This window comes from Pezoporus wallicus, unplaced genomic scaffold, assembly GCF_028554395.1.
Source record: "Pezoporus wallicus isolate ANWC-B61680 ecotype Strahan unplaced genomic scaffold, APGP_CSIRO_Pwel_v1 contig_1181, whole genome shotgun sequence".
NCBI classification, from domain to species: domain Eukaryota; kingdom Metazoa; phylum Chordata; class Aves; order Psittaciformes; family Psittacidae; genus Pezoporus; species Pezoporus wallicus.
Window position 1 is genome coordinate 2045698 of NW_026641428.1, and position 14900 is coordinate 2060597.

Below are 14900 nucleotides of genomic sequence, written 5' to 3' on the forward strand. Positions count from 1 at the left end.
GTCACAAAGCATCTATTGAGCATCTTTTCTTTTACTCATTGACTTCCTATTTTTCCTCTGTGCATTACACATTTTTCCCCTCCTCTGTTGGCCATCTCAGCTCTGGAATCACAGTGGGAGTAAATCATTTTGCAGTTTCTGACCCAGAGTATTGATTCAATGCCGTGAAAGATGCCATTCAGTTATAATCAGTAACTAAACCATAAAACTATATTACTACTTACTTTCATTCATTCACCCCAGTAACATGACTAAACACCTTTAACTTCTTTCATCAACTCTCTACAATAGCCACTGTCATACCAACAAGACAAAAAGTAGAGAAAAAAACCCAGTTATAAAGTCACAACAGGCCTTTTAGAGAGTGATTTACATGTTCCCTTGTGTAAAATAATAGCAGACAGCCCTTTAATATCCTTCTTTGAAAGACAAATTTCATTTCTTTACCTATAATTTTCAAATGGACACATACCATTCTCTTAACCTTTCATAACAGACTTGTTTCCTATTCTTTCCTGTGTCTGTATACAGACACCAGACTCCCATGAAATATCCCATTAGTCCTACTTGCTGAATTCTGGTTTTGCCTAATGTCACCGTTCATTACCAGAGACAATTTAACCCTCAGGTATTCTGCCATAGCTGAGTAAATAGAAAAGACCAAAAATTACTTTAGAAAAAATATTTTCTCAGAAAAAGTCTAGAAAAAAATTATAAGTCTCCTTTTTCCATGTTTTTTTTCCCCATTGTCAATTATTCCAAACCCTGTTTTCCCATTTATTTAGCCTCACATTAGTAATAAAAGAAAAAATAATCTCTTAACTCTACAAGCCCATAAATCATAAAGAATCTTTTAGATAAACATAAGATGAATTCTGATGGAGCCAATCACTGAACTTGGAAGTGATAAAAATACAGGTAAAGAAATCAGTTCTATCTCCTCTTGCATGGCTACCCTGTGCCTTGTCTACCCAATACAGCCAGGAAGAAGTAAAACCAGTAACAAGTATTTCCAACACAGAGGAGAGGAAAAGGAATCACAATCAGAAAGAAATTTCTTGAAATACTTTAAACAGAAATTACTTTACTTACAGGAAACCAATAAAGATGGAAAAACAAGCAATTCAAATTGCATGTTGATGGATCTCATCCATTACTTGCAGAACCTAGTAAAAGACTGCCCTGAGAATTACTCTGCGTTTCACTGTTCAGTCATTCTGTGTTTGTATCTCTACAATGAAAGGGTGTACCTAGTGGAATAAGTTTCAAGTCCAAGAGTCTTTACTGGAAAAACTGTAGACCTGACTCTACCAATGAACCAAAAAGTTTCAAAGGCTTGCCTTTTTGTGGAGTCTCAGCACAAAGACACTGAAGAGGCCAGCAAGTACTGTCTGAAAGAGTTATCATCTCAACTGCAAAGGATAACGAAAAAGAAAAAAATCTTCCTTTGGCATAAAGAGCAAAAATAAAATTATAAAGATATGTCTTGAAATACAAGCCAGACATTTCACATGAAATAGTTCCTGTCTATTGTTAACTTCAAATGAAGATGATCTAGGACACCTTCTTCTTCCTCCCTTTTAAAATTCTATTAAACACATCAAATTCAAATCATGAGAATCTCGTATGTATTAGAATGGGAACAGTAGCTTCTAAGTTGAGAGAAATAACTCTGAAGGATGAAAAAAATAAGTTCCCTTACCCCAAGATGAATCCTTTAGTCTCTCTTCCTCAATTCCATCCTTCTTAAGATGAAGCTTGGAAGAAGAATCCATAGTTAGATGGATACAAAAAGTTCTTCCCACCCATTAAAATGTATTTTTCAGCAAAAGAGAATTCAAGGGAAGAGTGAAAATGGTTTGAGGTTGAGCTAAAAGTTAGTTTTATAGCAGCCAGCCAAGTCAAATCCAAACAACCTCTTCTCTCTCTCTCTTTTATCAGAATATAATCTGAGGAATGTTGTAGATCAGAGACTCAAAGGAATTTTGAACCCTTGATATGCCTAAACAGCTTGTGTTATCTAACTGAGAAGCAGTGGGGTAAATCTTTTGTAGTAACTCATACTCTTTGCCTAAGTATTTGTAAAGTAATCATGTTCAAATATGGATAACCCATTTAAACCACAAGTTCTTTGGGATCCTTAGTGTTGGGGTAAAAGTCTAGCATGACAGCATTTAACTCATATCTACAGAGAAATTATGTGGAAGAGCTGTGGCGAACTAAGGTTTATAGCAGGAACGATTTGGGACTTGGCTGCTGTATTATGCCAAGTCCCACATGTGAGTCATTTCATTCTTTCTTTTGGAGGACTGATTAATCCCCTGCCACTACAGCAGCAGCAAGTTGTAAGATACTTTAAGTGCACCAAGCTGTTCCCAGTGCTATTGCCAAATAAAGAAAGAATGGTTTCTTTGATGTGAAGAAAAGTTACATTCCTTCCTCCTTCAATTGCTAGCAGTGTTGAAAAACTACTTTGGTGAATGGCTAGATACCACTAAAAACTTGTTACACAACATATCAGAAATCTCATTCAGATCAAGCAACAGAGATAGGGAGATCAGCAGGGGCAGAAAATCAAGGAAAAAGTAAAAAAGAGAAATAAATGAATAAAGTACTTTCATGAAACTTTTCTTGTTTGACAGAAGGGCTGTAAGCATGTCCAGTGTATTTTAAGTGTCTCATCCGGTAGAGATGATAATTAAGAGAAAGGGTATGTGAAGAAATACGTGTGAAAGATATTGTGTCCACTGCTAGGAAGGCTGGAAGTGCACAGGCACTGGACAGGCACACAGGGACTGGACAAATTAATTTCTCCACTCAGAATGCAGTGACAATAGGTCTGCCCAAGATGTTTTCCAATATAAGCCATGTTTTATAACAAATCTGTAAAGTTTCAGAGTGCTACAGAAAGCATTACAGGAATGCAACTCATACTACTGGTCAACGCAGCTTCTGTAAGTAGCAGTTGCAATAAATAATTGAAATAATATATACTGCTGATTTGCAGTGAAGTGAAAAAGCCCTACTGCAAGTAACAGAGAACTACAGATACCGCTTAAGACACGGACATTAAACACTTTACTCCTGAGACATACAATGCCTTCAATTGAAGACCAAATCCTAGCTGGCGAGAAAAGAATAGAATTACAGCTCAGTTGTGTCTGAGAATCCATGATAATGTATTGTAATCTAACAAATAACATTTAAATAAATGTTGTTCAAAAGCATTACCTTCTCTGAAGATCCATAATATACTGAGTTGTTGTGCTTCCCTATTTATGTGCTACAGGTATTCTAACAGCTCTTGTACTTTGTAGCATACTGGAAGCTCATCTCATAGATGTTTAGCCCAAAGTTCTCAATAGTATGAGCTACAGCTCCTCCTTAGAAGTCTCCAAAATTACTGTTCATTTCCCAAGGCCCTGTTGACAATCCTCTACTCTAGGAACCCTTTCAAATTGTTTTGTGCTTTCTGGACAACATTTATTAATTAGAGGGGAAAAAAAAATGATGTTTTGCTTCACCTACACTATTGTTGCAGAAACAGCTATCTTTGCCAGTTACAACACTGGACTTCCTGAAAACAGACTAAAAACCCCAAGAAATGCTGTCTCCTCTGCTCTGTGCAAACATACTCACACACAAAATTGTTCTGTTTGCAGTAAATAATTAAGAGATGAATTACATATTTTTGATACAATATTTTCTAATGATCTGATTGCTAAAATACTGGGGGATGGAGGCACCCACTCTCCAAATTCAGTGGGATAACAGTCTTTGCCGTGGACCCTGAGCTTATCCCTTCGAGTTACAAAAACAAAAACCCCAGAGAACTGGCAGAAAAAAAAAATATTGCATTTTTGTTGGCATCAAAACGGAGGAACTTTTAAACTATTTCAGCTGAAATCATATGATCCAGTAGCCTGGGGGAAGGGATATTAATAGCAAACAGGGCAAAGAGGAGAAGAGAACAACTTTCCTCAGCCCAGAGCTAGGCAGCAGGCTCTCCACGGCTCTTCTCCACCATCCATCTGAGCGCACAGGGCCAGCAGGGTGGGAAGCCCAGTGGCAGTGAGCTCGCAGAAGCAGCGTTAGGCTTCAGGGCTCTGTAGCTCCTGACAGCCCATCCCAACTGCAGCTACAGACTCACACCACAGCCCTTCAGATGCCAGCCGACCCCGCTTTTGATCATAGCTCATTTGAAGAGCTTTTAGGCTACTTCTGCAACAGACTGTGTGCTGTTGTACTCAGGATTGGAAACAACAACCAAGACAGCACTGAAAAAAGTAAATTGGCCATGAGCAAGTCCCTATCCCCTATTTGATATTGGTAGCATATTCCTTTAATGAGGGGCAAGAGAGAACTAAAAAAACCCAACAAAACAACCAAGGAAGTTGGAGGAATGCATACATCGGCCAACAAGCTGAATAATCACAAAATGGGGAAAAACCCTGATCCAAGCATTAATAATTCAATTAGTATTCATTGAAATAACATTGATTTTAATTAATTTATTTCACATCACGGTTCATCCTATGTGCTTTCTACTACAGCTTAAAAATCATTAGTGTATGATCCTGCTAATTACTCATATCTTTAAAAATAACAAAAAGGAGACATAAAATTGCCAAATAAATATTTTAAAGCCTCAAACAGTCAATAAAGAAAAATGAAGTGTAATTGCTTGTCACTGTGGATTACTAACATGGAATACACTACCAGGTTGCCAGCTATATTACACATGTAATTTGATTCATCGGAACTTCAGTAGATTAAAATAAAGGTAAAAAATGCCTCACCCACCAAAGTATATACCTACCAGCTTGTATTTGCACAATACAGTTTATGAATGTTCTGAAGCACACTTTTCATTTATTCTACTGCTCTGAGCTCATCCAAAATACACAGGAACAATACCCCATACATGTTTCTGTCTGAAGCAGGCCCAGTAGATTGATAGAGAATATCTATGTCCATCACAGAGCTTTGCTGGAGATGATGCAGAACAAGGCACATTTCTAAAGGAAACTCCAAAAGCCACTGTAATTCCTTAAACTCTGTGCACCACAGCCAGGCAGAGGCTACATATGAGAACTGCACTTCTCTGCTTTAGGATAATTTCTCTTTTTCACATTAGGTAATGTTGACACTCTGGCTTTGGACTTTTAGCAGCACACTCTACCAGTGGGTCCTTACCAAGATGGATAAAGAGGGATGCATAGGCAAATGTAATTTGATAGAAATCAGCAAGACCAGTCTGAGCTTCCTGGCATACAAAATTGATTTTATAAAGAGATAAAAATAAATACATTCCTCTTTACATTCTCCTGTCATTACACTTTATGTCATAGTAATATAGTGAATCCACAAATTTTGCTATTTTATTTTATTTTACAACATAATGAGGAAATTTCTGATTTTGGATACAGTCAGATGTTCCATCTAGTTGGGTAATTAGTAATAAGAGATAAGACAGTCTAAGCACTTGTTTTTTAAACAAAGGTTTTTTTGCTTCCTATACGTCTCTAATTAAGCTCAGTCAATTTTTATTAGTTTCCACAGGTTTAGATTTCATTGCAAGGCAATCAAAATACTTTAAATCTTTTCACTGTCAGTCATCTGTCTTTGCCCAAGACAGCCTTTCACATCACAGCTTTTACCTTATTCTCCAACAATGCTCATACTTGTTCTCTTAATTGATACTTGTTTACACTAACGATTTCTGCTATGTGTGAAATACTTTCATGTGTAAAATCAACTGCAAGTAGCATTTCTCCATCTCCACCCCAAACTCATTATCTAAATGCTACAGGTTACTCCACATTTCTATATACACAAAACACAGAAGTGCTGATTTTCTTGTTTAGTAACAGTTGTGGTCACCTTAGGTGTGCTGGCAGTTCAGTAAGGGGCACAGCCTGCCACAGCACATTATCACAGGATAATAGGAGAGAAGAATTTACATTCCAGATACCTTTCAAAAATACCATAATTGGCTTATCAACAGTACTCAACCAAGCTCAATATAAAGCTCAGACACAAGCTTATTTTATATATGCATACCTGTCTAAATACATACTTGTATGGATAGCTATCTCTTTTTTCCCCACATCACGTGCAATATTGAAATAAATTATTTTCTCCAATGGCATTACACACCTTGCACCAGCTTGCAGGATGTAGGTACAATAAGCACTATCACTTAAAACACAGAAATCTTTGCACACCATGTTTGTGAACAACCTCAGTGCACTTCACTTTCCGCAGAAGTATGTACTTGTTAAAGCTCTTTTACCTGAAAAAAGAAAAACACTAATAGCACCATGGGAGTTTCAAGAAAGGCAGGCAAATTATGATCACATTTGCCATCTAATTTTCTCTCTGAGGCTTGTTCAAACAGTGCAAACATTGTACTCCTCTTCTTCATTTGCTCTGACAAGCAGGATGACAACTAATCACCATCAAGAGCTTTCCTACTCTCCAGGCCTGTTTTCTGTTTATCTGATTTGATGCCTTCCAGCCAAGGAAACTGTTAGCCTTCCCTGCCACCACAACTGAGAAGGCCAGCTCTCCAAGGCCAAATTTTAACTAGAAGTATTTTAGGGTGTGAATCCACAGTGCTAAGCGGGAACAAAACGAGTTATTTCTGCTGTGCGGTTGTGTGATAGCACCACCAGTGAGTTTTGTATAGGGTGACAAAACACCTGAGGGATGCAACAAAACTTGGAGACTGACATAGAAAAAATTAAGCCCAAGGAAAAGGGAGGTATCCACTACCCTCTTCCTTCACTTTCCCCAAGAGACAGATCTCTTATCTACCTAAGCATTGCCATCCAAGTCTTCAAATGTTCAAATATAACACACAAAAAAAAAAAAAAAGAAAAGAAAAGAAAAGCCTGAAGAATACTGAAAAGTTACTCCAAGGATGTGAGTCCTTTGACAGATCTTCTTTCCGAAACTATCGCACTGATTGGCCTTGATAAGACTCGGTCACACAATCAAATTACCTTGGCTTAACGAGTTAAGCCAGTGTCATTGTCCACATCCCTTCTTCACCCAGAGCCTAAGCAAGACAGCACAAATGGAAATGAAAAAGCCATATGACCTCACATGCCCATTGGGCTAAGATAGCACGCAGTAGATACCATTCCTTAGCAGATGTATAAGCCATAAAGATTCCAGATGGGCCACTTTTTATAAACCTAAAAGGGAAAATGATATCAAAACTATATTTAATAACGTAAAAAATATGTGTGCACATGCAATTAAAAGACTCAGTACAACTGATCCCTGCTGTTCAGAGGTCATCTCAAAACTGGATAGTATGTTAAGCAACATATATGGCATAAACAATCACCAAACTTTTCATTGCTTTAGCTGTCCAATACTGTCTAATTTCTGATAGTGTGAAAGAAATAATGTCAACAGGCAGCAGGCTAACTCCAGATTCATCAGCTTTAAGGGGTCTTGATCTTTACATTGATCAATCCCATGCTAAAAATTCTTTATTTTTCTTTATAAGCAATTGAAAAATGCAGCTAGGCTTTGACAGAAGGTACACACTCTTACCATTACTTCTGCCCCTTTGCCCACAGGCAGCAGCCTATCACCCCAGCCAATGTCGCCAGTGTCACTAACCAGCACCCCTGCACCAGATTTAGCTACACAATATACTGACATTATAAAGCTGCTTGGCTCAAACCCTATGCTACTTTTTGAAAGGTTATTAAATATTTTCCTGGATCTTGCAATCCTGCTGTTTACACATATAATCAAACAGTCTGCACTAGAATACATTTTGAGACAGGTGATTGTTCATGAGAAATTGTAAGAACTTGTCCTAATAGAGAGTAGGGAGTGCATGGGGCATGGGGGTGTTGTTTTTTTTTTTTTTTTGGGGGGGGGGGGGGGGTGGGGTGTTGTTTGGTGTTTTTTTTAAGCCTACTCAGGAAAAGATGTAGAAATAAAGTATGACAAAGGAAAATATCTTTAGAGCCTCACATTTGGCAAAGGGATAAAACAGCCCATGCATAACCTATACCACTTCTTACAAAAGCACTATTTGAAACACAGAGGAATTTTGCAAACTAAAGTCTGCAAAGGTTCCAGTGGAAGAAGACATAACAATTCTCTGGAAAGAGGTTGGTGTACTCTTGGGAGGGATAAAGAAGGGAAAAAAAAACATTCCCCTTGATCCTGCTGCTTCCAAGAGTACTTGCAATTTCCATTTCTTGAAAAAGATTTAGGGGACAGAAACAACAAGGCTGTTGTCTCTGCTCCATGTTACATGGGGGTCTTCAGTTTATTCCCTATTACAATGACAAATATCTTCATGGGAGTAAGAGGTTTCCCCACTTCACTCTGCCGTCTATGCATCACACTAGTCTATGGGCTAAGGAGGTGGATTTTACTGATTTAATGATAGATCTGGTAGCCTAATGGATTTTAGATTAGACCAGTCCACTCTCATGTCACTATGTAATCTTTGTAAGTGTCTGAGCCTGAAAATGTTCAGTGGTAGAGCTAAACTACTTTCTCCAAATACTTCATATGTTATTTCTATAGACTATGATACTTAAATGGTCCCTATCAAATTCACAGATGTCTTTTCCTTTAGCTATTATTGATGTTTTCTGGTGGTTGGCTCATCTGTGATTTTAATATGTAAAGATCAACTAAGCCACTATCCCCAGAATTGCAGGACACTGCAGAGCTGCAAAAGATGAGCTAATAGATTTTTTTCATCTCATCTGCTTCACAGCATTGATTTGAAGGATCTTAAATTCTGAGCTTTCAGATCAGAGACAGATGTTTACAGAAAGAAGCTGAAACCCAAAAGTAACTTTAACAACTAGTATGCTGTGCAACTTCAGTGACGTCAACAGAATCAAGTGGGAGGTAAATCAGTGCGTGGTTTTGGCAGCTTTCCCTTTTCTGCCAATTAGAACAATCAGATTCTAAATTTCACATTGAGCTAGAAGAAATTAGCAGCGTTACCTTGGTCAAATGTTAAAGTAAATAGCACTTGAAGCGTTAATCATAATTGCAGTTTTACAAGTCATTCATATTGCATTTCCATTGGCTCATTTTCCCATGCTTACCACCGTGAATATATTTTGATGAGCGACATCTGCTTTGTTTCTGCCAAAGGAGAGAGCTGGGTCTCAGCTGCTAAAGCAGCAGGCTGCCAAAGCAGCTGGACTCACCTTCCCCAGAGAAGCCTTCTGCTGCTTGTGGGAGGCACTTGGGTACAGAGGAGCGGAGCAGGTGCGAGGACATGGTAAGAAGACAACTGGTTTCAGACCAAGTGGTGGGGAGAAGCAGGCAGGGTGCAGAGATGAGCGAAAGGCAGAATCAGGCTCCCAAGCAAGGAAACACATTTGAACCCTTTGCTGATTCTTAAATGGCCCATAGAGGATATAATTTAAAAATTGTTATAGCAGAAAAGGGGTTATTTCTAAGGACACAACAGCTTTCTTGCTGGAGAGGCATTATGATTTAGAAACAGTACTGTAATTAATTTCTAACTACAGCCACTATGCTATAAACAAGCACAGACTGCAATACTTTCCAAGTTATTCAATGCTTGCTGAAGATGATGGCAAAATTAAATTAAAAATGTAAGCGATATATTTTGAAATGTGATCATTTCAGCTTAATATAGTTTAAGTGAGATCTCTTTCAATACTGTAGATGCATCAAGCATTTTCTTCTCTTTCCCCTCCTTTTTGCTCTGCTGACCTCTTTGAGGCCAGCTCAGACTCAGTGCAGGTGTCTCCAGTAAACACCCTTCTATGCTGCATGGGATTGCATGCAAACTCTCTTGTGAGAAGGGGAATGCCAGAGACACGATGACAGTACATGGGAAAGAAAGCACCACTAAGCACCTACAAATGACCAAGAGCAGTTATTTAATAGGAGTTAAACTCAGAGTTCATTGAAGGCAATGGGAACTTTGTTACCAACACCGATAGGACTTCAATTTTCGCTATGATATTGGCATATGATCAAAGCCAACTGACTTCAAAAAGCCTCATCATTATACTTCACATGCAATAATGCTGGGTGGTGCTTGAAATAATTTTAGATTACAATTTCAACTGGAAGTCTTTTCAACTCTGTTTTCCCTTTAAAGGTAGGTTTCCTTATAAAATAACACCAGTATTCTCCTCCATTTGAACATTGCATGAATATCTGTATTTCCAACACATCATAGCAAGTTTTTTACAGCTTGGTAGGTTACCAGGAATTAAACATCCCACACCCTTGCAGTGACTTGCACACCACAAATAAGGATATGCAAGAATAGACTGTAGTATAAAGGAGTCATGTGGAAAGAGGAATAGGAAATGCAAATATTTTACTTTGTCTTACTATCACCAGGTGGTTTTCAGAGGAACAACCAGCTCACAAATACAAAGCGAAGTACAAATACTAATAATTCTTATCTTTTGTCTTTATTCTATGTGCCTGAGTTAACTATTTAAATAAACATTAACAAGTGAGCTAAAGTAAAATGACATTTCATTTTTTGATCTTCCAAAATGTCACATGAGCATTGTATACAGTGGGCCAGTCACAAGAAGACACATCAAATAAAACAAGAAGGATTTACTTCCTGTTCACCTACTTGCACAGTCTATCTCTAAAGCAAAAATAACATCCCCAAGTCTTGCTGAAGAGAGAAAAGCGTATTTCTGTCTTTGAAAGAGACACTACTATAAGTCCACTACCAAGCCACATTAGACTGCTAATATAGCCAAGTGCAATAACAGCATGTCAAATCAAAGCACCCAGGCTGCTGGGCCCTCAGTTCTGCTTGTATGTACATTACCGCATTCACATGGTGGTCCAGGGTATTGTGCACCAGCCTGGTCAGTCCAAAGCACGCTTATCACACTATCATCATTCTTCCACTCGAAGTTAAAAATCTAGCTAAGCCTATATTGTGCTTAAAAAAAAAAAAAAAAAAAAAAAAAATCTTTCCAGAGTGGATTTTTTCCAAGTTCAATAAGAAAGGTATTGTATCAAGTGGCAGTAGCTAGGCAGTCTTTATTGGGCTCATAAAAGATTATGATTTTGCCTTATTGTCTGTATAAGTGAATTTCTTAAAATATCATTTTTAAAATGGCACTTCTTCTTCTCATGATAGTGTTTCTTTAATATATTAACTTTTCCAAAACCCATACTTCGACAGTTCGGCAATTTTCTAGTTCATTTTAAATCAGTTTTTGACAAAACAATACCAACAGTACAGTAACTGTCCCAGCTGAATTTCAGAATTTATGTTTCTTTTTGAAATACCCTCTTACTGAATAGTTTAAGCAACTAATACAATTCTTCAATTTTAAAGCCAAAAGAATCACATTAAGCACTAAGTTCACGGGGAAGGGCGAGGACTAGTGATAATGTTGATAGCAGATTCTGGTTTTAATACCAGAAAAGCTTTTTTAAAATCAGTAATTCATTGTAATTTTCATGATTCATGCATACCTTACTATATGGATTTGTAGTGATACTTTCAATGCTTTGACATACACACATGCAGACATATATATATCTATATACAACTATGGAAATACAGAAGTGTGTAAATATATGTATGTATATACACATACATCTACACAGACACATACATACAAGTATGTAACCCATTGCTGTTTATTTTCTCTGTTCTGGTTAAACAATAATGAACAAAAAATTTTACAGAAAGTCACTACTATCACTTATTCTTAAGGGCTAAATAAGATGCAATAGCTAAGTTTAGCAGAACCCTGGTGAAGACATATAAATGTTCCTTATGTATATTGCAGATGTTAACAGAAAACTACTAATAGCACAGCTCCAATTTGTTATTTGTGATACCTTTACATCAGCAGCACCATGATAACTTTTACAAATTATGAACACCTATTGCATTCTCACTTTGGAAATGATACACAGCCTTATTAAGAGAGCTCATCTAAAACTAGGGACATAAGCAGAGCTGCAGATCCAACTGTTTAAAAAGTTTACCACATAAAGCTCCTAATATCTGACCATCCATCAAAACCAAACTTTTCCACCTGAGACAGGAGCAATTTTGGTCTGCTTCAGTACAAATCAAAACACCTCACATTAAGGTTTCCTTTACTTCAGCTGTGGTACTTTTCTTCAACTTCCAGTTGAGAGCAATAACTCATGGTTGAGGGCAGGACCTTCCTAAATGTCTCCAACTTGATCCACAAGAGGCAACTGGACTTTTGCAGGGAAAACCAAGCTGCATTTTAAAATCAAGCTGTGTAAGCCTTTGAACTAATGTGCTTTAATTGCATGGACAAAGAATGTTTAAACTCTCCATAGCTCTAGCATTCAACATTAGAAGCATCCACTCTAAAGTCCATATGAGATATTTTTCCTTAAACATGGGCCAAGCACTTTTAATAATTATTAATATTCTATATTATAATAATATTACTATAATATTATGCATAAGTTACATTGTATAAAATATCATATTTTTAATATTAATACTTTTCCAGAATGCCTAGAAAAACGCACCACAAAAAGCCCCTAAAAATGACACCAAGAAAAGGGCATGTTAGATACAATGTTTAACAGGGGGAGGCAGTTAAGTTTTCCAGTTGGTAGCATTTTGGTGAATGGAACGAACAGCTACTGTGTTATTTCACTACCATTTATAAGATGTTTTGGTTGTATAAACTATACAATAAATTAATACGTATTTTCATAAATGATACATAACACAGAATCTTAAGTGTAATTTATTTCATGAACAAGAATATCTGTCCCTTTAATCCCCATTCTCCCAAAGATAACTATAGTAATAATCTAATTTTGGTAACTTTTCTTATAAGTATTCAGTTGCCATTTCTATTTCTTCTAAAAAGGAGAAAATGCCTGGCTACAGAATAACAAAAATGTTTCCAATTTCTGTCATCATTTGAAGCAATCAGTACAAAAGAGATAAAATTCAAGAACTAAAACTAATCCTGTGAGGAGTCTGCCTTAGTGGGGCTCATTTTAGAACTGTCTGCTTTTGCCCTTGGACCTATAAATGCTAATTGTCAAGGTCATCGCAGATTTGTGTGATATTTTAGGTTTTTTTTCTGCCTATTAACCTGAGAAATAAAAGTGTTATTCCTAAAAATATTATTCTAAAATTCTAGAATATCTTAGAACTATACTAGAGGGCTGCCCAGACTTACTCTTTTCAACAACCTCTTCTCTCTTAATTTTCAGAGGTCACAGGAATTCACTGCTACAACACTACTGCATTGTGAGATTACGCTTTTGTCCCTCTGTAAGTAATATGTCCGTCCATTGTGACATATAATTTCTAAAGCATTAGAATCTTCTTTGGGAACCCCCCGCACTTGTTCTCCTACCCACTAAAATATTTGGGAGAAAAGAAAAAAAAAAAAAAGTAATTCTAAGGTCATAACCGTGAACCTGGAGGGGGGAAAGAAATCTCGGCCTGTTTGCAGTGAAGTAGATTTGGAGGAGTGATTCACATGGGCAACCTTGATGTATAACCCTTTTTCCTGCTATTTATTAGTGATGGATGTCCCATTCCAAACCACTTCTGTCACTGGGCCAAGAGAACTCTGGCCATTTGTCCACCATGCAAAGCCTCCCAATTCACTTCAGGCTGGCAAGGAATATGGGTATCAGCAGAACTGTGATTAGGGAAGAGGGTAGATATTTAGAGAAAAACCTACCAAACCCCATCTCTGAAGTAATTTGTATTAAATGTAGCATGTGCACTTTAGGATTTGTCACTGATACAATTAACGTATGTGTATACAAGAAAGATTCTCTAGTATTACAACTACTAATTTAATTTATATCTGAAATTTTGCAGACGATTTCCCCATAAACTGAAGGATTTTGATTAACAAAGCATCAGCAACTTACGCTCAGTACTCAAGATCCCCTTAAATGCTTTGTTTTCACATAAGCTGAAGAAAGATCTTGTACCTTAGCCACACAAGCACTGGTATTGGGACCATATTAAGTAACAGCAGGATTATTCAGAATAATATTCAACATGCCTGGACCTAGACACAGGCATTCTTCATGCCCGCATTTTGCCAGATAATTCTGGCTTAAGGTCTACAGAATCAATGTCAGGAGAATGCAAAGATATTTGGGTGAAACTAAGCCAGCAATATAACTTTCGCTTTTCCTGTGGTGGGCTACCACTAGGGAAAGACAGAAACTAATGGAAACTTTCCCTTGCATGCCAAGATTGCCACTGGACTGCTGACCCAATGATAATAGTCTTACAAGAGATGATAAGACTATAGGCAACTGGTGATACTATGGCTTTCAACTTCATGCTGTCCTTCCTTGTGTCTTTAAAGAGGTTATCTGCAGGAGTGCCAAGGAGCTCTCATTTTGGAGAAAGATAAAGTGGAGCTCTCGTGTACATCATGTGATGAAATCTCACTGCACACTTTGTTGTACATGAGTGAGAGAAAGGTAAGTAAAACACCCCCAAAAAATAAACAGAATAAATATGGTGCCAAATCAACTTTTACTTCCCAAAATAAGAGACTGAAATTCTGTATCTGCAGGAAAAAGGTGACAGCAAAAGAGAAAGGTAGTCAGGTGTGTTAGATAACAACTGTCTCTGAAGCACATATCAGCTTTCAATAAATTCACTTGAAGGTGGCTATGAAGTTATTCCAGAATTTGAAGAATGCTGTTCTCTGCACTCCTGTGATAAACGAAAACAAGTGACATAACTGTTAAAACTGAAACCAGAGAGAAGTGGATTGAGAATTGATCTTGGATTGAAAGAGGCAACCATGCAGTTTAGTGGACATTACTGAAGCAAGAATTGTTTGATGGAAAGGGTGGATACTTACAGAAGTCTTAAAAGACATCAGAAAGAA

At 37.3% G+C, this 14900-nt stretch overlaps 1 protein-coding gene across 5 annotated transcripts in view; it reads right to left on the minus strand.

Moving 5' to 3' along the window:
- FIGN (fidgetin, microtubule severing factor) overlaps window positions 1-14900 on the minus strand; it is a 100554-nt gene that overhangs the window by 43423 nt on the left and 42231 nt on the right. For 2 of the 5 annotated variants that reach the window (XR_008974123.1, XM_057423698.1), the window contains exon 1: window positions 1703-1832. The exons of the other annotated variants lie outside the window; for them this stretch is intronic. Coding sequence is in view for 1 of the 2 variants with exons in the window: in XM_057423698.1 (XP_057279681.1) it covers window positions 1703-1775 (73 nt within the window). In the remaining variant the exon portion in view is untranslated. Of the gene's footprint in view, window positions 1-1702; window positions 1833-14900 lie in introns of those variants that run through there. 5 annotated transcript variants of the gene reach the window in all.